This window comes from Oncorhynchus masou, chromosome 26, assembly GCF_036934945.1.
Source record: "Oncorhynchus masou masou isolate Uvic2021 chromosome 26, UVic_Omas_1.1, whole genome shotgun sequence".
Classification (NCBI taxonomy): domain Eukaryota; kingdom Metazoa; phylum Chordata; class Actinopteri; order Salmoniformes; family Salmonidae; genus Oncorhynchus; species Oncorhynchus masou.
Window position 1 is genome coordinate 2945821 of NC_088237.1, and position 25446 is coordinate 2971266.

The 25446-nt window shown below is 42.9% G+C and overlaps 1 protein-coding gene across 2 annotated transcripts in view; it reads left to right on the top strand.

Moving 5' to 3' along the window:
- masp1 (MBL associated serine protease 1) overlaps positions 1–25446 on the top strand; it is a 70746-nt gene that overhangs the window by 18478 nt on the left and 26822 nt on the right. For both annotated transcript variants that reach the window (XM_064938113.1, XM_064938114.1), the window contains exons 5-7: positions 8531–8727; positions 21012–21159; positions 21966–22087. In XM_064938113.1, coding sequence (XP_064794185.1) covers positions 8531–8727; positions 21012–21159; positions 21966–22087 — 467 coding nt within the window. The remainder of the gene's footprint in view (positions 1–8530; positions 8728–21011; positions 21160–21965; positions 22088–25446) is intronic.

Below are 25446 nucleotides of genomic sequence, written 5' to 3' on the forward strand. Positions count from 1 at the left end.
TTCTAAAGACGGTTGACATCTAGTGGACGCCTTAGGAAGTGCAAAATATCAAATATCACACTGTGTATTCGATAGGGGCTGGGTTGAACATCAACCAAGGTTTCCCACTTCCTGTTTGAATTTCTTCTCAGGTTTTTGCCTGCCATATGAGTTCTGTTATACTCTAAGACATCATTCAAACAGTTTTAGACACTTCAGAGTGTTTTCTATCCAATACTAATAATAATATGCATATATTAGCAACTGGGACTGAGGAGCAGGCCGTTTACTCTGGGCACCTTTCATCCAAGCTACTCAATACTGCCCCTGAGGCATAAGAAGTTAAAATTAAATAAAACGTTATGTCACATGCTTCTTAAACAACAGGTGTAGACTAACAGTGAAATGCTTACTTACTTCCCAACAATGCAGAGAATAAAAAAATTAAGTGGGGTTAAGTGCCTTGCTCAAGGTCGCAGAGATTTTTTTTCATCTAGTCAGCTTGGGGATACGACCCAGCAACCTTTCAGTTAATGGCTCAACGCTCTTAACCGCTAGGCTACCTGCCGCTAGGCTACCTGCCGCCAGGCTATCTGCCGCTAGGATACCTGCCGCTAGGCTACTGGCTACCTGCCACTTAGTAAGGATAACTTGGCTATATACACGGGGTACCAGTATTGAGTCGATGTGCAGGAGTACGAAATAATTGAGGTAGATATGTACATATACTGTATGTAGGAATAAAGTGACTAAGCAACAGGATAGACAAACAGTAACAGCAGCGCATTTGATGAGTCAAAGACTCAAATGCAGATAGTCTGGGTAGCTATTTGTTAACTATTTAACCTGTTCGGTTAGGGGGCAGCATATGTCCACTTTTTAATAACTTGAGTGCTCAAACTGAGCTGCCTCCTACTCTGTCCCAGATGCTAATATATGCATATTAGTATTAGTATTAGATCGAAAACACTCTGAAGTTTCTAAAACTGTTTGAATGATGTCTGTGAGTATAACATATGGCAAGCAAAAACCTGAGAAGAAATCCAAACAGGAAGAGAGAAGTCGAATTTCAAAACAGAGCCTATTTAAAACCCTGAAAGTTATGGATGTGCATGCACTTCCCAGGGCTTCCACTAGATGTCACCATCTTTAGATTCTAGTTTTAAGATTATACTATAAAGCAGGGGCTCATGAGACCCCTTTTAGGCAGAGCGCCTCAGTCTCATGAAGCGTGCTCCCGAGAGAGTATCCTCTCGTTCCAGGGCTTTTATTCAGACAATGAAATTCTCCGGTTGGAACCTTATTGATGATATATGTTAAAAACATCCTCAAGATGGATTGCAGACATGTTTTGACTTGTTTCTACGACCTGTAACGGAACTTTTGAGATTTTGTCATGGAGGAAATGGTCGCGCCTCCATGAAGATGGGTTACTGGGCTGAACACGCTAACAGATGGCTAAATTATGGCCTTTATGGAACTTTATGGAAAATATCGGTCATTTATTGTCGAACTGGGAATTCTGGGAGTGCCTTCTGATGAAGATCATCAAAGGTAAGTGAATAAGTGTTTTTTCTAACTAATATTGACTCCAAGATGGTGGAATTGTCTAATTGTTTATAAACAGGTACTGAGCGCCGTTCTCAGATTATGCTTTTTCTGTAAAGTTTTTTAAAAATCTGGCACAGCGGTTGCATAGAAGATCAGTCTATCTTTAATTCTGTGAATTAATTATCAATTTTTATTATGAGTATTTCTGGGAAAATCACCGGATGTTTTGGAATCAAAATATTACTGCACGTTTCGCCAATGTAAACTGAGATTTCTGGATATAAATATGCTCATTATCGAACAAAACATACATGTATTGTGTAACATGATGTCCTATGAGTGTCATCTGATGAAGATCATCAAAGGTTAGTGATTTATTTTATCTATATTTCTGCTTTTTGTGACTCCTCTCTTTGGCTGGAAAATGGCTGTGTTTTTTGTGACTTGACTATGATCTAACATGTGGTGCTTTCGCTGTAAATCATTTTTTAAATCGGACACCATAGGTAGATTAACAAGATGTTATCATTCATTTGCTGTATTGGACTTGTTAATGTGTGAAAGTTACATATTTATAAAAAAATATTTATAAAAAATATTTTTGAATTTCACGCGCTGCCTTTTCAGAGGAATGTTGAGGCGGGGTTCCGCTAGCGGAATGCTTGGCCAAGACAGGTTAACTTACTATTTAGGAGTCTTTTGGTTTGGGGTAGAAGCTGTTCAGGGTCCTGTTGGTTCCAGACTCGGTGCATCTGTACCGCTTGCCGTGCGGTACCAGAGATAACAGTATGAAGTGGGTGGCTGGAGTCTTGGACAATTTTTATGGCCTTCCTCTGACACCGCTTGGTCTGGCTGGGAGCTCAACCCCAGTGAAGTACTGGGCCATACGCACTACCGTCTGTAGCGCCTTGCTGTCGGATGCCAAGCATTTACCATACCAAGTGGTGATGCAGCCAATCAAGATTTTCTCAATGGTGCAGCTGTAGAATCTTTTGATATGGATGTTGGCTTGCTCGGCCCTCCTTTTCCTGTAGTCCACGATCAGCTCCTTTGTCTTACTAAAATGTTGTGAGCCATGACTAGCCTGTCAAAGCATGTCATGGCTACAGATTTGAGTGCTGCAGGGAAATAGTCATTTAGACAGGTTACCTTGGTGATCTTGGGTACAGGGACTATGGTGGTCTGCTTGAAACATGTAGGTATCACAGACTGGGTCAGGTAGAGTTTGAAAATATCAGGGAAGACACTTGCCAGCTGGTCAGCGCATGCTCTAAGTTCACGTTCTGGTAATCCGTCTGGCCCGGCAGCCCTGTGAATGTTAACCTGTTTAATGGTATTACATCGGCTACGGAGAGTGATCACACAATCATCCGGAATAGCTGGTGCTCTAATGCATACTTCAGTGTTGCTAGCCTCAAAGCAAGCATACACGGTATTTAGTTTTAGATTTGATTAGATTTAGTTTTAGGTTCGTGTCACTGGCCAACTCACTGCTGGGTTTCCCTTTGTAATCCGTGATAGTTTGCAAGCCCTGCCACAACTGACGAGTGTCAGATCCGGTGTAGTAAGATTCAATCTTGGTCCTTTATTGATGCTTTGCCTGTTTGATGGTTCGTCATAGGGCATAGTGGGATTTCTTAGTGTCCGGATTAGTTCCAGTTCCTTGAAAGTGGTAGCTCTAGCCTTTTGGTGCATCGATGGCCTCTTTCCCACAGTGACTGTAGGTATATACCCCAACCAGAAGCTATAGATTACAGGCAACATCCGCACAGAGCAAAAGGGTAGAGCTGCCGCTTTCAAGGAGCGGACTCTAACCCGGAAGCTTATAAGAAATCCCACTCTGCCCTCCGACGAACTAAGATTAAATCGTACTAGACCGGCTCTGACGCTCGTCAGATGTGGCAGGGCTTGCAAACTATTACAGACAACAAAGGGAAGCACAGCCGCTAGCTGTCCAGTGACACAAGCCTTCCAGACGAGCTAAATGCCTTCAATGCTCACGTCGAGGCAAGCAACACTGAAAAATCCATGAGAGCATCAGCTGTTCCGAACGACTGTGATCACGCTTTCCGTAGCCGATGTGAGTAAGTATCACGTTTTAGGGAAGACCCAGATGCAGACAGTGTCGAAGTAACAACATTTTATGACTAGAACAGGGGGCAGGCAAAACGGCAGGTCAAGGGCAGGCAGAGGTCAGTAATCCTGGGTGGTGGGGCAAGGTACAGGCCGGCAGGCTCAGAGTCAGGGCAGGCAGAATGGTCAAAACCGGGAAAACTAGAAAACAGGGACAATAAAAAGACAGGAGCAAGGAGAAAAATGCTGATAGGCTTGACAAACAAAACAAATTGGCAACAGACAGAGAACATAGGTATAAATACACATGCGATAATGATGAGAGACACCTGGTGGGGGGTGGAGACAAGCACAAAGATGGGTGAAAGAGATCAGGGTGTAACAGTAAGACCTTTTAAACAGGTCAACATTCACAAGGACAGACGGATTACCAGAGCTTATACTCAGAGCATACACTGACCAACTGGCAAGTGTTTTCACTGACATTTTCAACCTGTCCCTGACTGAGTCTGTAATACCAACATGTTTCAAGCAGATAACCATAGTCCCTGGGCCCAAGAACACTGAGGTAACCTGCCTAAATGACTCACGTCTGCAACCATGAAGTGCATTGAAAGGCTGGTCATGGCTCACATCATCACCATTATCTCAAAAACCCTAGACCCACTCCAATTTGCATACTTCCCCAACAGATCCACAGATGATGCAATCTCTGTTGCGCTCCACACTGCCCTTTCCCACATGGACAAGAGGAATGCCTATGTGAGAATGCTATTCATTGACTACAGCTCAGTGTTCAACACCATAGTGCCCTCAAAGCTCAACACTAAGCTAATGTACTGGGACGAAACACCTCCCTCTGCAACTGGATCCTGTACTTCCTGACAGGCCGCCCCCAGGTGGTAAGGGTAGGTAACAACACATCCGCCACACTGATCCTCAACATGGGGGCCCTTCAAGGGTGCGTGCACAGTCCCCTTCTGTACTCCCTATACTCGCTGCATGGCCACGCACGACTCCAACACCATTAAGTTTGCAGATGTCACAACAGTGGTAGGCCTTAACACCGACAATAATGAGACGGCATATAGGAAGGAGGTCAGAGACCTGGCTGTGTGGTGCCAGGATAACAACCTCTCCCTCAGGATGATAAAGACAATGGAGATGATTGTGATCTACAGGAAAAGAAGGACCAAGCATGCTCCCATTCTCATCAACGGGCTGTAGTAGAGCAGGTTGAGAGCTTCAAGTTTCTTGGTGTCCACATCACCAACAAACTAACATGGTCCAAGCTTATTCCCCCTCGGGAGACTGAAAAGATTTGGCATGGGTCCTCAGATCCTCAAAAAGTTATACAGCTGCACCATCGAGAGCATGGTTGCTTCACTGCCTGGTATGGCAACTGCTCGGTTCCAAACGCAAGACACTACAGAGGGTCGTGTGTACGGCCCAGTACATCACTGGGCCAAGCTTCCTGCCATCCAGGACCTCTACCAGGCGGTGTCAGAGGAAGGCCTTAAATATTGTCAAAAACTCCAGCCACCCTGATCATAGACTGTTGTCTCTGCTTCCACATGTCAAGCGGTACCGGAGCACCAAGTTTAGCTCCAAAGGATTCTTCTTAAAAGCTTCTACCCCCAAGTCATAAGACTCCTGAATAGCTAATAAAATGGCTACCCAGACTATTGGCATTGTCCCCCCCCACCCCCTCTTTTACGCTGCTGCTACTCTCTGTTTATTATCTATGCATAGTTACTTTAATTCTACCTACATGTACATATTACCTCGACTAACCAATTTGTTTTTATTTTTACTTAACACATATTTTTCTTAACTGCATTGTTGGTTAAGGGCTTGGAAGTAAGCCTGTAAGTTCTACACCTGTTATTTTCGGCGTATGTGACAAATGCAATTTGATTTTATTTGGTCAGTGCGGATGTTGCCTGTAATCCATGGCTTCTGGTTGAGATATGGACGTACGTTCACTGTGGGGACGATATCGTTGATGCACTTATTAATGAAACCCGTGACTGCTGTGGTAAACTCCTCAATGACTTGTATTAGGGTTAGGAACTGGAATTCCTACTTTAAGATAGTTAAGGTCACAATCCCTTTTAGATTTAAAGGATTCGGAATTGTTATGTAAAGCAGGCAATTGCCACACAATTAATTGGGCCTAATTCTGGCATTATAGGCCACTGCACTAAGGCCTCTATGCTTAGCACTCAGCATTAAGGACATAGATTGGGGGTAAGGCCCTGCGTTAAACTAGCATTTTGTCCAGGCCGGGGGTGTACTTGTACATCAAGCTGCCTCACACTACAGAAACAGGAGATATATTCCAGCCCTATGGGCTGTTTTGGCTTGGACAAGGCTACTTCCCCCAGGCTATTTGTTATGACAGGTTGCCTATTTTGAATGCACTGGGCGAGGTAAGAGCTGATACAGGTGCAGGTGTCCCAGACAAGGATAGAGAGAGAGATTTAACTTAATTCCATTGACTTATGTGCTAAAAATAAACAGAAAACATTTGCTTCAGCACATTTTACAACATAAATCCTTCTCATACAGATAATGACACAATCTCAGAAAGCTGGTAGCCAAATGTCTCTATTGCCTCCTCACCATGATGTAGGATGACTGAGCACTTAAAATCACTCATAGTGAGCAGTGGGCAGTAAAGGTAGAGAACCCCCATTTTGGGTTTGTCGGTGCTGACCATAAGGAGCTGGGTATGGCCCCGGGTGAAAGTGGGGTTTGGGTTTGAAACCCATTAGTCTGTGGACGAGGTGGTGGTTTCGGGGCGAGTGTAGGAAGAGGCCGATAAGGTGATGGAGAAAGAGATCATGGTAATGGTGACTGATACTGTGATCCATCCGGATCTTGAACCTCCGTCTCTGCCTCATCTTGAACTCCTCCTGATCCGGACCTGGATCTTGAACCTGTGACTCCCCCTCTGTCTCCTCACTGGCAGAGGAGAATGACAACATGACAGGTTGTGATGGTCTGCCTGCTCCTGTAAGCCCCTCCTTACGCTGTTGAAGAGGGCCATGAGCTCTATGGTGGGGGTCAGGCACAACCCTTTGTGGTTGTTGCTCTGGGTCAGGTTCAGGGCTTTCCTGTTGGTTCCTTTCTATGAAGGCTGATATCACCCGATCATCCTCCAGATCCCTTTCAGCTTGCAGTAAAACGTCACTGTCTTTCTAGACGTTTGGCTATGGTTTCATGTGCTTCAAATGCTTGTCATGTTTGAGTGTCCAAATGCCTACATTCTTCGTCAGCTTGAGTGTCCTCTATAATTTGGTGTTTGACCTCCTCTAGTTCAAGGAGCGTCATACACTTCCTGAGAGCAGCAGCTTGAGTTACTCAGGGCCTCTGATGGGACTCCACCCCATCCTCTGAGATGACTGGTATGAAGAGTGGCCCTCCATACTCATTGAATGAGATGATTTAGTGGAACTTAGAGATTTAACAGAACATTGCTTTGATCCCCCATTGTGCCTCTTCCATGAAGTGTCTTCCAGAGACTGGTGAAATAGCAGGCCTTCATGTGTTGGGGCCTCCATCGGCTCTAAGGAAGAGCGCTTGTGTTGAGCCAGATATCTGCTGTGGTTGTTTGAATATTTTCTTCTGAGATCGGGTTATGTGGGGGTAAACCTCATTGTCTCTCAAATGCGTCGAGGGCCCCATCCAGCTATTTCCACCCAAAACCGGCTTCTCTTTCGGCATAGCTCTTGATGGATGTGGATGTGTGTTTGCTGCACTTGACTGTGAGACAGTGAAGGTTCCACTTGCTTGCAGCTCACGTGTGCCTGGCCTAGCTATGGGAGAGTCAGGTTGAGGTTTGCCATTGAGGTCCCCATCCATGAGAACACCTGTATCCCACTCCATATCCGGCCAAAAGACCACTTGTTATGGCAGCTTGCCTATTTTGAATGCACTGGGTGAGGTAGGAGCTGATTCAGGTGCAGGTGTCCCGGTTACAGGACAAAGATAGGGAGAGAGAATTTAGGTTGTGTTTTAGAGTTTGAACTCCCATTTATTTAATCCCTTTAAATCATCCACAGGGTATTGGACACACAGATAACATAAATAAAATTGATAATGCTGGAGAGGTTCATTACAACTGACTGAATTGTTTGTCACTGAACTAAAAGACAAAGGAACTCAAGTATTTAACAAAGGAAATTGGTTGAAGGTGTGCACCGAGCATAGAGATGTATTGAGATCTATAGTGCCCAAAAGCCTGTAAAACATGGGAAGCGCTATTTTAGGACTGATACGTAGTGATTTCTACACATCTCTATGGCTTAGAGGCACCTGCATTCAAAGGGACAGTTAACAAAAAGTGTGAGAAAAATGTGAGCCTTTTCCACACTATTAGTTCTAGATTCCTTGTTCTGTGCCACAAGTGAACTGGTTGTGTTGTGGACCAACACTGACCACATGTCATCACCCATCTATGGTACCTCTGGGACATTAAGCAACCTTCTACGCACCCAAATCCTGTGTGTGTGTGCGCGACCGCTCACATGCATTTGTGCATGAATGCATGAGTGATTATAGTTAGGAAGGTCTGTTTTGTATCTATTCACTCCCCTCTTTCTATCTCACTGATAGCCGTCACTGATTGATGACAAATATTTACATTCAAGCAGCTGAAGATATGTGAAAAATGTCTCGGTCGAGTTCAGAGAGTTACAGTATGTGTTGTGTGTATGGTGGATTTTCATGAAACTTGTGGAGTATTTATCACACTATCATAAATGCTATTTCATTAGTGTGTGCATAGAATGTATTCATTGATTAATTGTGTGTGTGTGTGTGTGTGTGTGTGTGTGTGTGTGTGTGTGTGTGTGTGTGTGTGTGTGTGTGTGTGTGTGTGTGTGTGTGTGTGTGTGTGTGTGTGTGTGTGTGTGTGTTCCAGTGGAGTGCAGTGATAATGTGTATACGGAGCGGTCAGGGGTGCTTTCCAGTTCCGACTTCCCCAACCCCTACCCTAAAAGCTCTGACTGCCTGTACCACATTGAGCTGGAAGATGGATTCCTGCTCAGCCTGGAGTTTGATGACACCTTCGACATTGAGGACCACCCTGACGTCACCTGTCCCTACGACTATGTCAAGGTTTTTTTTATTTACTTTTATTTGTATTCAACCTTTATTTAAAGGGAGTCATATTGAGATCCATGTCGTTTTTCCAAATGAGCCCTGTAATACAAGAATACACATATTAAATATGAAATGTATCAATAAATAATAATAGTAACAACAATAGTAATAATAATAATAATAGCAATAACAATCAGTTTCCCAATTTCCCACCCCAACAAGATAATTAAAGTTTTAAAAACCACTCCTCTGTGAACATGTCACTCAGCAATGCCTTACGTGACCGGAAGCCACTAGAAAATGCAATCCAAAAACGTTCCATTACAAATCGTAAACTGCATCAGGTGGGCATCATTTGAAGTCTAACTTTATTGGCAACATGACTATCTAAGTTAGGGATGGGCAACTGGTTGCCTGTGGGTTGCCACCCATGTGTGGATCAATTTCCCCAAAATATATTTTTTTAATATTGAAATAATGGAACTAAGTTGGGCTCTCAACCTTCTTTTGAGAGTTAGAATAGTCGTTTAAAAAAAATGTGGTTGTGCATCAGATAGTCACTCAATTAGCCCATGTCAGTAAAACATTCTTAGACTGCTAAGTTAGTCAATTGGCCAGCAGTCTAAACATGTATTAATCATGGTCAAATTACCCACCGGCGGGCCCCCATTGATTTTGTTTGTCACTCTCACACAGATATCTTATTAAAATCTGCTAATATTTATCTCCACCCTATGTAAAAACGTGTAGAATTGCAGCAAGCTTGCTTTAAAACTGCAACATATTCTCTACGCCTCCTGGAAAAATGTGTAGAACTGCAGGAAATTAACTCTAAATCTTAATTAAACTTTTTTTTTAATTGCATAGGGCCCCCAAAAGGCTAGGGCAGGCTCTGACTGGGTATGGATGTGGGTACACAGACCAGTGAGCCACTGCAGCCCCTCATAATGAGTTCTGAGTTTTGTTGGCCCCAACCCCATACAAATTGCCAATCGCTGCTCTAAAACTTATTTTGTTTATCTTTGTGGTCAAGCGGGGGGCCGCTAAAATGTTTTGCTGGCAAGATGATTTTGCTTAGGGCCACCAAAAGGCTAGGGCCGGCTCTGACTGCATGTGTGGGTATGGATGTGGGTACGCAGACCCGCAAGCCATTGGGGCCCATAATAATTTTTTTGTGGTTCTCACCGCCATCAAAGTTGGGCCTAAATTACATGCATTTTGTTATATGGAAAAGTAAAGGGCACTTTGGACTCAAAGCTGTATTTATTTTAATCCTTGACGTCTCATCTATCAGAACACATTGAATGCTCTTAATTTAGAGCTTGCCCCTCACAGGTTAGCGTTTTTCGTCATAAATCCTGTTCTGGAGGCAGCTCTGCCTCGAAGGTAGAATTATGTGATTGGTTGACTCAATGGTGATGGCTGAGCTTACATTTCAAACAGTCTGCATGCTCTGGGATGACATTTGACACAAATGAGAGAACACGGTGAGTGAGCATTTATAAGTGATTTATTACATGATTATGTTTTTATAGATAATTTTATTTCTCATTTGAAAGTTGTTTCTATTCTAATCTCACAAATAAAGTGAAATTGTATATCTTGTTCACTAACTGACTTCCCTAGCTGGTGGTGGTAAGATTTGTTAGCTAGCAAACTGGCTAGGTGCTATTGGTATAGTAGAATAGTATAGTATTGTTGCTGTATTCTGATTATAGCAACCCGTTTGCTAACATAGCCATATCATTAGCTAGCAATCTAGCTGGCTAATTGGGGAAACCACATTTAACAAAGTTCTGTTTTGCAAGAAAAGGGTAACTATGTTTTTTTTAAATATGGAAACCAGCCCGAACTAGCTATGCTAGGGCGAGTAAAATGGTCAGAGTGAGGTGTTCTCTCATTTGTGTCTGGAAGTAGCTAGAAAGCTAGCCAACGTTAATCAGTTAGCTTGGGTGCTTGACTGTCGTTTTAAGGTCAGAACGCTCGCATCAACCCTACTTCTCGGCCAGAGCATCCAGTGTTCTCTCTGAATTTCCCCGAGAGTGAAACACTATGAATTTCCTAACTAACAATCTGACAACGATCTGAATTTACGAACGCCCAGAGAGCACATTGAGCGCACTCCAGATTGAATTTACAAACACATCCGAAGTCGTAAGATCTCTAACTAGGAATTTTTTATGCTTGCAAAATGTTGCATAGCAACAGCATCAACTTTCGGTAGACAGGCGTAGCACTAGTATGCGCCACTGAAAGGATACCGTTCATTTACAGTATACTAAAATTAACTAATAGTATGTAGCACCAGTATGGGTGTTCAAAAACAGCTAAAGACCGTGTACCAGTAGATGCTAGTGGGAGGAGCTACAGGATGACGGGCTCATTGTAATGACTGGAATGAAATGAATGGAACCATATCAAACATATAGAAAGTAGGCGTATGTCACACGTCACTACTTCACAGGAGCAGCATTTGAATGTAAACATGACATTTTTTATCAAAATGCATTCTTTCTGCAGAAATACCTTATGGAACATGTTAACTTTCATGTGCCTTAACAATCTTGTATTCCATCAATAAATACGACTACAATTGTTAAATTATGAGGCTAGTTTGTTTAGCCACGGGAAAAGTTTGGAACCTTCCCACTAGCTGAGATAATGGATGGGTTGGACATGCCGTGAGATGAGTTTGGATTGGTCGGCCAGTTAGCGTGCGCCTGTCTGTAAAGTGAGCGCCGTTTTTGAAAGATATAACGTTATCCATCAAGAACTACAAACATTTTGCTACTTTTCTCAACAACATTGATGTCCTGAATTTAGCAGGCGCTATTGACAGATCAGTTGGAAAAAGTGATGGGCTACTTTCTGCACACGCCACGGTCAGTGTGAATGGTAGTGACTACACACAACGCTGGCTTAACAAGATGTAACTACAAACAAAACAGAGTTAAATGGTTACAGTCTGCCGTGATGCGGTCATCCATGTAAGCTACATTTCAGACAAGTTTATAATTTTGTCAGAAAGTCATTTTTATTGCAAGGTACTGTTAGTAGGCTAGCAAACTTTAGCTTGCTGGCTCGCTAGCTAATGTTACGTGTATGATCTGTGTAGTAATATTATTCAAATCAATTGTAGCCTAATGTTAGCTAGCTAACATCGAACCTAGTATGTTAGCTTTAGCTACCTGCAGATTCATACTACAGCTGTGACAATGATTGTATTGGTAGTAGTATGAGTTGGGATTATGCCAGTTCATTGTTGAGCTAGCTAGCTACCTAGCACCAGGCTGATGGCACGCACACCAGGGTGAGTGCGGAGAAGAGGCACAGGACGTATTGGACAGTGAAGGCGCACTGGAGACCTGATGCGTGGGACCGGTACAGGTGGCACCGGGTTGATAACTCGCACCTCAGGGCGAGTGCGGAGAGGAGGCACAGGACGCACTGGACTGGAGGTCTAGAGCGCAGAGCTGGCACAACCCTTCCTGACTGGATGCTCACTCCAGCCCGGCAAGTGCGGGAAGCTAGCACAGGACGAACTGGGCTGTGAAGGCGCTCTGGAGACCTGTTGCGTGGGACCGGTACAGGTGGCACCGGGCTGATGACACGCACCTCAGCACGCCCGCTCTGCAGCGCTCTCAACGCCAGCAACTCTCTCCGGAATCTTGCGTCAAGCTCCTCACTCGACTCCCTGACTGGCTCTGGTTCACTCCTCGGCTCCATCGACTGCTCCATGTGCCTCCCCAAAAAACAATTTATTGTGGTTTCTGTGGCCTTCCTCCCCGACGTCGTTGCTGTCCTCTCATGCTCCTAGGCGACTCCCGCCAAGGAAGGCGATCCTGTCCTGCCAGTATTTCCTCCCAAGTCCAGGATACTTCCTCCTCCTGGGCACGCTGCTTGGTCCTTTGTTGGTGGGATCTTCTGTCACGGTTGTCGTAATGAGTAGACCAAGGCGCAGCGTCGTATGCGTACATTCTCTTTTAATGAATGAACACCGAACAAACCAACAAAATGAACAAACGAAACGTGACGCTATACAAAATAGTCCTGACAGGCAACTACACATAGTCAAGATCCCACAAACACAAATGAGGAAATGGCTACCTAAATATGATCCCCAATCAGAGACAACGATAAACAGATGCCTCTGATTGGGAACCATATCAGGCCACCATAGAAATACAAAAACACCTAGATGACCCACCCAAGTCACTATCACGCCCCAACCAACTCAGAGAAAAAACAGCTTACTATGGTCAGGGTGTGACAGCTATCTATTTTATTTCATGAACATGTGAACATGTCTAGACAATAGTGACCCACTAGATGTGGCTGGGGGGTGGTTATACCATTTCCTTCACATGACCCATCAATTTAGACAAGTGTGTCAGGTAAGCGTCATCTAATATTGATTAAATATTGATAAAATATTTTTATCTGGAAACATTCTTTTTTGATATTGCTACTATGCAATTAACCACTTTACTGTACCGTTTACACCTTTTATATCCTACTACATTTCGATTTTATTTGATTTAGCATGTGTTTAACACATGGCCTCACATTTTAATCCTTAAAGAGATGGGTGGGACTAAGTTTTAAGGATGTGAACAATGCTGATTGGGTGCAGACAAAGAAAAGCTCTCCAGTAGGTGTACCATCTATATACTGTTGTTCCTCTTTTTAAAAGTTGTGAGCTTGCACCACGGGACTTGAGAGGTACCCAGCGTCACGGCTTCATTACACCAGACCACCACAAGGGGGTGATTTGCAATTCATATATACTGTAAAAAACAACAACAATGCATATCTAACTCCCTTCATCTCTATTAATCTGAAGACACAGGATAGTATTTCAATGAGATACTTAATTTCAACCAGTGGAGAATGTGAAAAGCTTTATTGAAAGAAATTCATCATCCAGGTGTTATAAATACATAAATGCATTATAGTTATGATAATTGTAAAATTATAAATACAAGTTCAATCTCTACTTCAATGCACATATGGTGTGCATTATAAAACGAGGAAGAAAGACGAGGTGGGGAGAGAGGTGTAGAAGACAGAAAGGGAAAGAAGTAAGAACAGCGGCAGAGAGCATGTGATTCATGAATTACAGTGCTACCCTAATATGCTCTTAGTTCATCACAATTGTGGTGTCTCCTAATCAGCCTTGGGCCCCCAGTTGGCCGAAGGTTATCTCAAGAGCGGGTGAGGTGGCGATGATAGGACTGGCTTCCTCTCTCAAACTCGAGAGAGCATGATTACGCCTTGTTCTATTTTTTCCAGTCATCTTAAATCAGGATGCAAACATTAACTCCGGGACTACTACATCTCTCTCTCTGCATTTCAATGTAAAGCATCTCTTTAATAATACTTCCTGTTGATCCGACCAAGTGACATCTCACCTATGATCATGCTGTGCCCTCTGTGTCAGCCAGTTCAGATGTGGGAGGGGTTCACCAGAACAGCTGATATAACCTAGAGGATTTAGGGAGAAGGAGGAGAGGGATGAAGTGAAGAAGAGAGACTGTTATTGTGTGAGTGTGGTCTCACATGGTGTCCACTCTAAGCGGCTACAGAGTACTTTATGCTGGAAAACAGACACATGAGGACAAATAATAGAAGATAATGTCAATAGAAGATACTGTATGTGATGCAGACACCTACCGGAGTGTACCTGAAACACTTTAATATATAGGGCTATGTGTCTCACCACTTGGTTATGGCAAGGCTAACCCCCAGGGAAATCATGACTTGACAGAACAGATATTCCAGTGAAAATGGCTGTGTTTGTGGTGTAAATCTGAAAATTAGCAGGTGACATTGAAGTTTTTTTAAATTTAATTTATGCATGTGAGACAGGTTCCATGTAAAAAAAAACAGGCATAGATGGAGAAAAAGAACACAGAACAGTTTAATTACCTCTGGTTATGGACACTTGTCAGCAATAAAGTTTCCACGGCCTGTTCCTGGGACAGTGAACATCTGTCAATATCTTAATTTTTGACCCCTTGATCAGCTCGCTCTGAAAGTAAAGAAAACAGCGTATTTTTTATAGATATGAAAACAATAACTGAGATATGCCCATTCAATCAAAAGCAGCAGATGCCATTTTTAGGATACGTCAATACATCCCAGTGCTGCTTACCTGAGATACCATCTTCATAGGTGTCCACTTTGATTTCCTTTGTGTCGGAAAAAAGTTGCTTTCAGAACAATTCTTTTTTTATTGAAAACAAATACGGTTTTGCTCTCGACAAAAAGACACAAATGTACCCCCATAGCATATAACAATTTGCCTGTGAATAACCACACCTTCATACAAACATGCTACTGTATGCAGAATTCTTGATGCACAACCAAAGCTGCTGCCATATCCTGCCAGCACGCCCACAAGCGAGCCCCTCAGGAGCAGAACGATGACATGTGGAAGAGGGAATGGAATGAGATGGGAACAGAAATTTGTTACAAGTTGCGGAGGAGGGCTAATAGCTGAACAATAGACAATTCAACCTTTACTAAAGAATAGTCTAATAGCCAAGCTAGGTGTGAAACCCCCCCCCTCCTATCACAGACCAGATTTACCCTAACGACCAAGGGGTAGCTTGCTACTCAATGTAATAAAGCACTGACTTTTCAAATAAGTTACCTTACACGTTATGTTGGCTGACAATTTGTTAGCTACGCTGTCCTTGCGAACCACATAGGATATCATTATGCAGTATGTACCGGTATGTTAGCTAGCTACCTAATGTTAGTAGTTATACATCAAACTTGCCAGTATATTAACTATAGGCTATGTAACTACCCACTTGATTATTCTCGTCATTCTTAGCTTCGCTAAATGGCATAGTCGTTGTGCTTTCTCAATGGACTTCCGGGTGCTTTCGTAAATTCACTCTGGCTATCTATAAGCTGGACAATAGAACGAGTCAAAAGAATCAAACTTTCGCATGAGCCTGTTTTGAAAATATGTATCCCCTTTTTTATCCACTACAATCTGTTCGTCGGACGAAACTGGAAAAAAAATACTTGTGTAGAAAGTAAACATCCGCACCTCAATGGTGTCAACTGTGTGCTTATGTTTGCGTAATCAAAATGTAGGGAATAATAAGAGCGTCTGCTAAATGACTTAAATGTAAATGTAAATAATAAAAACATCTGACTATTTCTGGTCTAGCGATCTATGACAAACGAGCTCGCTGCCCAGACATACATAATTACATTCTCCTGATTTAAAATGGTGCCCGTGTAACAGTTTTGCTTCTGTCCCTCTACTCGCCCCTACCTGGGCTCGAACCAGGGACCCTCTACACACATAGATAAAAGCCACCCTTGAAGTATCGTTACCCATCGCTCCACAAAAGCCACAGCCCTTGCAGAACAAGGGGAACAACTACTTCCAGGTCTCAGAGCGAGTGATGTCACCGATTGAAACACTATTAGCACGTACCCCGCTAACAGGCAAGCCATTTCACACTGGTTACACCGACTTGAAAAAAATCTAAATGTGCTCTTTGCGAGATATTTGGCGAAATAAACAGACATGCTGGGAAATATGGTCTCCACGGCGGATGTAGAAAGTAAACATCTGCACCTCGATGGTGTTAACTGTGCTTATGTCTGTGTAATGAAAAGTAGGGAAAAAATAGAAACTTCTGACTATTTATGGTCTAGCGATCGATGAGCGAGTGATGTCACCAATTGAAGCGCTATAATATTAATCAAATTAATTAAGCCAGAATTCTTTATCAATCCCATATACTATGTTATTACAAAAAAAAATGTTTTAAATTCTCTGGTAATGACAATACGGAATACTATCAAATGCTTCTCAGATGCTCTCGTGGTCAAACTAGCAATAACTTGCAGTAACAGAATAAATGGCTGAGAATTAAATGATGTGCCACAGAATGCTGCAGCAGCACGCAAGGTGTGCCGCAGTATGACACAACTTTTAAAGGAGGAACCACTGTAGGCGTACAGAAGCCCATTATTAGCATCCATCGCTCCTGTGTTCCAGTGCCACATTGTGTTAGCTAATCCAAGTTTATAATTTTCAAAGGCTAATTGATCATTAGAAAACCCTTTTGCAATTATTTTAGCACAGCTGAAAAACTGTTGTTCTGATTAAAGAAGCAATAAAACTGTCCGCCTTTAGACGAGTTGAGTATCTGGAGCATCAGCATTTGTGTGTTTGATTACAGGCTCAAAATGGCTAGAAACAAATAACTTTCTGCTGAAACTCTTCAGTCTATTCTTGTTCTGAGAAATGAAGGCTATTCCATGTGAGAAATCAGCAAGAAACTGAAGATCTGGTACAAAGCTGTGTACTACTCCCTTCACTGAACAGAGCAAACTGGCCCTAACCAGAATAGAAAGAGTGGGAGGCCCCGGTGCACAACTGAGCAAGAGGACAAGTACATTAGAGTGTCTAGTTTGAGAAGCAGACGCCTCACAAGTCCTTAACTGGCAGCTTCTTGAAATAGTACCCGCAAAACACCAGTCTCAACGTCAACAGTGAAGAGGTGACTCCGGGATGCTGGCCTTCTAGGCAGAGTTGCAAAGCAAAAGCCATATCTCAAGTCACTCTGCATATTTTGAAACTTGTAAGTAAGCATTTCTCTGTTAGTTTATACCTGTTGTTTACGAATCATGTTACAAGTACATTTTGATTTGTTGCTAACATAACAGTCTGATATGACAGACTTCAATTGAAAATATAAATCAAATGATTTCATGAGTTGGAGTATCACAATTGTTGGTGTACTCGTTTCTACTGAAAATAGGGTTAGTTTAGTAAGCAGCTGATTTGTCATGAGTTTCATCCTAGTGCTTGAAGTGAACAGGATGGAGCCGTGTTGACTAATCATAAATGTCCTTTTAACAAACAAATCCTGTTAATGTAAGATGATTCAGTAAGTGGTAGGGTCTGACTTATTTGGTTAAAAAGTTTCTGTGGGAAGTAAGCAAGGAGAGCACGTTTTTCCGTTTTGGAGATTTCAAATAGAAGAGCTTCCATTCCCACTGAAAGGTGACTTCCGACCTGTGTGGCTCAGAACACTTTTAAGTAATCTGATCTGATTACTCCTTAACAACACTATCAACCACGCAGGTCCCACAGGCCCTAGTTTTGCCGCACCTGGACTGCTCAAGCATCTTTGATACCCAAGGCAATAGCTGCAGTGAATTCTAAAGTGTGATTAACCTTGCTTGATTGACTTTTGGCCTTTGTACATTGGCACTACTTGCATTTTGCACTTATCGTCAGTGGTGGAAAAAGTACCCAATTGTCATACTTGAGTAAAAGTAAAGATACCTTAGTAGAAAATGACTCAAGTGAAAGTCACCCAGTAAAGTACAATTTGACTAAAATTCTAAAAGTATTTAGTTTTAAATATACTTAAGTATGAAAAGTAAAAAAAAGTATAAATCATTTCAAATTCCTTATATTAAGCAAAGCTTTTTAATTTATGGATAGCCAGGTGCACACTCCAACACTCAGACATAGTTCACCAGCAAAGAATTTGTGTTTTGTGGGTCTGTTAGTTCTCCAGATTAGTGGCAATAGGGATTAACAGGGATGTTCTCTTGATTAGTGCGTGAATTTCACAATTTTCCTGTCCTGCTAGGCATTAAAAATGTAAAAAGTACTTTTGGGTGTCAGGAAAAATGTATGGAGTAAAAAGTACATCATTTTCTTTAGAAATCTTGTGAAGTAAAAACAAAAATTGTCAAAATCTAAATAGTAAAGTACAGATACCCCAAAAGACGACTTAAGTACTTTACACCACTGTTTATCGTACTTGCACCTTTCCAATGTTGTAGCATTATATGGTTTTATATTATGTTATTTATACCTGCCTTTATATACTGCTCACATCCTAGATCTGAATGAATGAAATATTCTTATTAAATACTTTTTTTTAAATACAAAATCACACAAAAATTATCAATGGAATTCAAATTTATCAACCCATGGAGGTCTGGATTTGGAGTCACACTCAAAATTAAAGTGGAAAACCACACTACAGGCTGATCCAACTTTGATGTAATGTCCTTAAAACAAGTCAAAATTAGGCTCAGTAGTGTATGTGGCCTCCACGTGCCTGTATGACCTCCCTACAATGCCTGGGCATGCTCCTGATGAGGTGGCGGATGATCTCCTGAGGGATATCCTCCCAGACCTGGACTAAAGCATCCGCCAACTCCTGGACAGTCTGTGGCTCCTGGATGGAGCGAGACATGATGCCCCAGATGTGCTCAATTGGATTCAGGTCTGGGGAACGGGCAGGCCAGTCCATAGCATCAATGCCTTCCTCTTGCAGGAACTGCTGACACACCACATGAGGTCTAGCATTGTCTTGCATTAGGAGGAACCCAGGGCCAAACGCACCAGCATATGGTCTCACAAGGGGTCTGAGGATCTCATCTCGGTACCTAATGGCAGTCAGGATACCTCTGGCGAGCACATGGAGGGCTGTGCGGCCCCCCCAAAGAAATGCCACCCCACACTATGACTGACCCACCTCCAAACCGGTCATCCTGGAGGATGTTGCAGGCAGCAGAACGTTCTCCACGGCATCTCCAGACTCTGTCACGTCTGTCACATGTGCTCAGTGTGAACCTGCTTTTATTTGTGAAGAGCACAGTGTTCTCTGGCAAATGAAAAACGTCCTGCACGGTGTTGGGCTGTAAGCACACCCCCACCTGTGGACGTCGGGCCCTCATACCACCCTCATGGAGTCTGTTTCTGACAGTTTGAGCAGACACATGCACATTTGTGGCCTGCTGGAGGTCATTTTGCAGGGCTGTGGCAGTGCCCCTCCTGCTCCTCCTTGCACAAAGGCGGAGGTAGCGGTCCTGCTGCTGGGTTGTTGCCCTTCTACGGCCTCCTCCACGGCTCCTGGTGTACTGGCCTGTCTCCTGGTAGCGCCTCCATGCTCTGGACACTACGCTGACAGACACAGCAAACCGTCTTGCCACAGCTCGCATTGATGTGTCATCCTGAATGAGCTGCACTACCTGAGCCACTTTTGTGGGTTGTAGACTCCGTCTCATGCTACCACTAGAGTGAAAGCACCGCCAGCATTCAAAAGTGACCAAAACATCAGCCAGGAAGCATAGGAACTGAGAAGTGGTCTGTGGTCACCACCTGCAGAACCACTCCTTTATTGGGGGTGTCTTGCTAATTGCCTATAATTTCCACCTGTTGTCTATCCCATTTGCACAACAGCATGTGAAATGTATTGTCAATCAGTGTTGCTTCCTAAGTGGACAGTTTGATTTCACAGAAGTGTGATTGACTTGGAGTTACATTGTGTTGTTTTAGTGTTCCCTTTATTTTTTTTGAGCAGTGTATATTTAACTCAAATTGCACTTCTGGGACAATGAAGATATACTGAACTGAACTGGTCATACCAAACGTTCAAACTAAGATTTATCTGTAAACAACAGCCATTCACTACCACAGTTTATAATTTAATTACCATGTGAAGGCAATTAACATACATTTGTTGACCCACTGATCTGTATACAGTATATGTGAGCCAATTTAGCCAAACCATTCAAAAAAATGTAGGTGATAAAATCCCGGCCAATGTTTCAGCATCAGTTGGCAGCACACACACACACAGCTGGCTTAGCCTCTGCTCATAAAAGCTGTTATACCATTCACCAAGAATAACCAACCAGACCAGGCTAGCCCAGGCCAGACCATGGCCAAATCAGACAGGGTCACATCACCCTCAGCCACAGCCACAGCTTTGGAAAATCTGGAACGCTTAGATTTTACAACCGAGCCAGGCAATGTCGCCTCACAACGTGCACACAATTAATCAACTTACACTGAAGGAGTCTTGGGAGGGAGTGACTGCAAGCCAAAGCTGATTGAATTACTGTATTAGTGTTTCTTTGGAAGGGTTTGGGTAGGGTATTTGGTCATGGGGTTGTGTAGTAATGATGATAATGAGATGAAGAGGAGGAGGATCAATGACCATGACAGTGATGATTGTAGTGATGACGACTATGATGATGGTCATGATAAAAGTGAGACACCTTGATGAGACCTGTATCCGGACTTTCCTGCCTGCATCCGGACTTTCTCTCCCCGCTTGACCACCTCCCTCAGATGACCACTCAAGGCATGAACCTTCTAATGACTGTCCATCTCGTGATGTTGTTTTTCTAAATTACGTGTATTTTTTTGTGCTTTGAAGCTCTTTGAGATTCTTTGAAAAGCACTGTATAAATTATGATGATTATGATGAAGTGGTGGTGTGTTTGACCTGCAGATCCAGGCTGGAGAGAAGGAGTATGGTCCGTTCTGTGGTGACCGGCCACCAGGCAAGATCCAGACAGAGAGCAACAAGGTCCAGGTGTTCTTCCACAGTGATAACTCTGGAGAGAACATCGGCTGGAGGCTCTCCTACACCTCTTCAGGTCAGCCTCTCTCTAAATATTCATATGTCATTGTGTCCACTTTTCCAAAAATGCAACGTTTTTAACTCTGATGAATGTCTTCATTTGTGTGAAGGAAGAAGGGGAAACATTAGTTGCGTATCAAAATGCACCCTAATCACTATTTAGTGCTCTATTTTTGACCAGGGCCCATGACTTCTCCCAACCATGTACATCTAAAAGGGTTGGGATAGGCATTACGTACATTCGATACACTCAGAGGGTTTTTCGGCATGTCCCCATAGGGCAAGGCTGCCCAATTCCGATTCTGGAGGGCCGAAACACTTCTGGTTGTCATCCACTCCTTCTAATCAGGGACTGATTCAGACCTGGGACAGCAGGTGAGTGCAATTGACTACCAGGTAGAAACAAGAACCAGAAGTATTTTTCTGCTCTCCAGGACTGGAATTGGGCAGCCCTGCCATAGGGGAACCTTTTATCGTTCTAGCCTGTGTTTTGTGTTTTCCTCTGTGTTTTCTAATATTCTTGTAACTTTCACAAAATTCCATGAACATTTTCCAGAACATTCCTAGAACACTAGAGAGAATAAGCAGAAAATTTGTCCGACCAGGATTTCTGAAAAAAAAATACCACTTCACTGATGGTTTTGGTCTAGCCACCCCAACAAAACATGTGGAAATGAACACACACGCAATACAAGTAGAATACAACAATGGAAATTATAAAACTGTAATATCTTAAATAATCAATGAATTAATGAAGTCCGTTGGAAGCAAATAAATAGTTTCCTGGTCTAATTATCTAGCCTGTATCCTGTTTGTTTTCAGGAAGGAGTCAGTGTCCCGTCCCTGTGAAGCCCCTCTATGGCCAGCTGGATCCGGTCCAGATCCAGTACTCCTTCAAAGACCACATCCTGGTATCCTGTGACCCAGGATACAGACTGATAAGGGTGAGACTGACAGACAGGTTGGGACCAAACACTCTTGTTAAAGTCTTGTTCTCCCCTGTAACAATAATCTTTATTTATATGAAGGAATGACCATCTGGCAACCACCCAGTCACTATGGTGAGAAAAACTATACTCTTGAAGATATCAATCTGCATGTTTGACAGTACCAGTCAAAAGTTTGGACACACCTACTCATTCAAGGGCTTTTCTTTATTTGTACTATTTTCTACTTTATAGAATAATAGTGAATACATCAAAACTATGAAATAACACATATGGAATCATGTAATAACCAAAAAAGTGTAAAACAAATTCTTCAAGATTCTTCAAAGTAGCCTTTGCCTTGATGACAGCTTTGTACACTCTTGGCATTCTCTCAACCAGCTTCACCTGAAATGCTTTTCCAACAGTCTTGAATCAGTTCCTACATATGCTGAGCACTTGTTGGCTGCTTTTCCTTCACTCTGTGGTCCAACTCATCCCAAACCATCTCAGGACAATACATTAGCATGATCAACAGAATCAACAACTTTTGACAGGTCCAAAAACAAAGCAATACATTTGATTTTAGTGTCTAAAGCATTGACAAGATCACTAACAACTATAGTGGTTGCTGTCATAGTGCTATGCTAAAGCCTAAAACCTGAATGGTTTTCATTCAAAATAGATTTCTTAGATAAGAAAGAACAATGTTGTACATTTACCAAGGATTCAAGAATCTTAGCTAGAAAAATCTAATCAAATTTTATTGATCACATACACATGGTTAGCAGATGTTAATGTGAATGTAGCGAAATGCTTGTGCTTCTAGTTCCGACAATGCAGTAATATCTAACAAGTAATTTAACAATTCAACAACAACTACCTAATACACACAATTCTAATGGGATGGAAAAAGATATATAAATATATGGATGAGCAATGACCGAACTGCATAGGCAAGATGTAATAGATGGTATAAAATACAGTATACAGTCGTGGCCAAAAGTTTTGAGAAGGACACAAATATTACTTTTCACAGTCTGCTGCCTCAGTTTTGTATGATGGCAATTTGCATATATTCAAGAATGTTATGAAGAGTGATCAGATGAATTGCAATTAATTTAAAAGTCCCTCTTTGCCATGCAAATGAACTGAATCCCCCAAAAAACATTTCCACTGCATTTCAGCCCTGCCACAAAAGGACCAGCTGACATCATGTCAGTAATTATCTCGTTAACACAGGTGTGAGTGTTGATGAGAACAAGGCTGGAGATCACTCTGTCATGCTGTTTGAGTTTGAAAAACAGACTGGAAGCTTCAAAAGGAGGGTGGAGCTTGGAATTATTGTTCTTCCTCTGTCAACCATGGTTACCTGCAAGGAAACACATGCCTTCATCATTGCTTTGCACAAAAAGGGCTTCACAGGCAAGGATATTGCTGCCAGTAAGATTGCACCTAAATCAACCATTTATCGGATCATCAAGAACTTTAAGGAGAGCAGTTCAATTGTTGTGAAGAAGGCTTCAGTGCGCCCAAGAAAGTCCAGGACCGTCTCCTAAAGTTGATTCAGCTGTGGGATCGGGGCACCAGCAGTACAGAGCTTGCTCAGGAATGGCAGCAGGCAGGTGTGAGTGCATCTGCACGAACAACTTTTGGAGGATGGCCTGGTGTCAAGAAGGGCAGCAAAGAAGCCACTTCTCTCCAGTAAAAACATCAGGGACATACTAATATTCTGTAAAAGGTACAGAAATTGAACTGCTGAGGACTGGGGTAAAGTTATTTTCTCTGATTAATCCACTTTCCGATTGTTTGGGGCATCCGGGAAAAAGCTTGTCCAGAGAAGACAAGGTGAGCGCTACCATCAGTACTGTGTCGTGCCAACAGTAAAGCATCCTGAGATCATTTGTGTGGGGTTGCTTCTCAGCCAAGGGAGTGGGCTCACTCACAATTTTGCCTAAGAACACAGCCATGAATAAAGAATGGTACCAACACATCCTCCGAGAGCAACTTCTCCTAACCATCCAGGAAGAGTTTGGTGATGAACAATGCCTTTTCCAGCATGATGGAGCACCTTGCCATAAGGAAAAAGTGATAACTAAGTGGCTCGGGGAACAAAACATCAATATTTTGGGTACATGGCCAGGAAACTCCCCAGACCTTAATCCCATTGATAACTTGTGGTCAATCCTCAAGAGGCGAGTGGACAAACAAAAACCCACAAATTCTGACAAACACCAAGCATTAATTATGCAAGAATGGGCTACCATCAGTCAGGATGTGGCCCAGAAATTAATTGACAGCATGCATGGGGGTATTGCAGGGGTCTTGAAAAAGAAGGTTCAACATTGCAAATATTGAATCTTTGCATAAACTTCATGCAATTATCAATAAAAGCCTTTGACACTTTTGTAATGCTTGTAAATAAACTTCAGTATTCCATAGTAACATCTGACAAAAATATCTAAAGATACTGAAGCAGCAAACTTTGTGGAAATGAATATTTGTGTCATTCTCAAAACTGTTGGCCACGACTGTACGTATGAGATGAGTAATATAAGATATGTAAACATTATTCAAGTGACTAGTGATCCATTTATGAACGTGGCCAGTGATTTCGAGCCTGTATATAGGCTGCAGCCTCTCTGTGTTAGTGATGGCTGTTTAACGGTCTGATGGCCTTGAGATAGAAGCTGTTTTTCAGTCTCTCTGTTTTTTTTATACCATTATTGAATTAGGCAAGTCAGTTAAGTACTGTCCTCGCCTTCAATCAATCCCTATACCAGTCTGCTGTTCCCACATGCTTCAAGAGGGCCACCATCGTTCCTGTTCCCAAGAAAGCTAAGGTAACTGAGCTAAACGACTACCGCCCCATAGCACTCACTTCCGTCATCATGAAGTGCTTTGAGAGACTAGTCAAGGACCATATCACCTCCACCCTACCTGACACCCACTCCAATTTGCTTACCGCTCAAATAGGTCCACAGACGATGCAATCTCAACCACACTGCACACTGCACTAACCCATCTGGACAAGAGGAATACCTATGTGAGAATGCTGTTCATCGACTACAGCTCGGCATTCAACACCATAGTACCCTCTAAGCTCGTCATCAAGCTCGAGACCCTGGGTCTCGACCCCGCCCTGTGCAACTGCAACTGGGTACTGGACTTCCTGACTCCCCGCTGATCCTCAACACTGGGGCCCCACAAGGGTGCGTTCTGAGCCCTCTCCTGTACTCCCTGTTCACCCACGACTGCGTGGCCACGCACGCCTCCAACTCAATCATCAAGTTTGCGGACGACACAACAGTGGTAGGCTTGATTACCAATAACGACGAGACGGCCTACAGGGAGGAGGTGAGGGCCCTCGGAGTGTG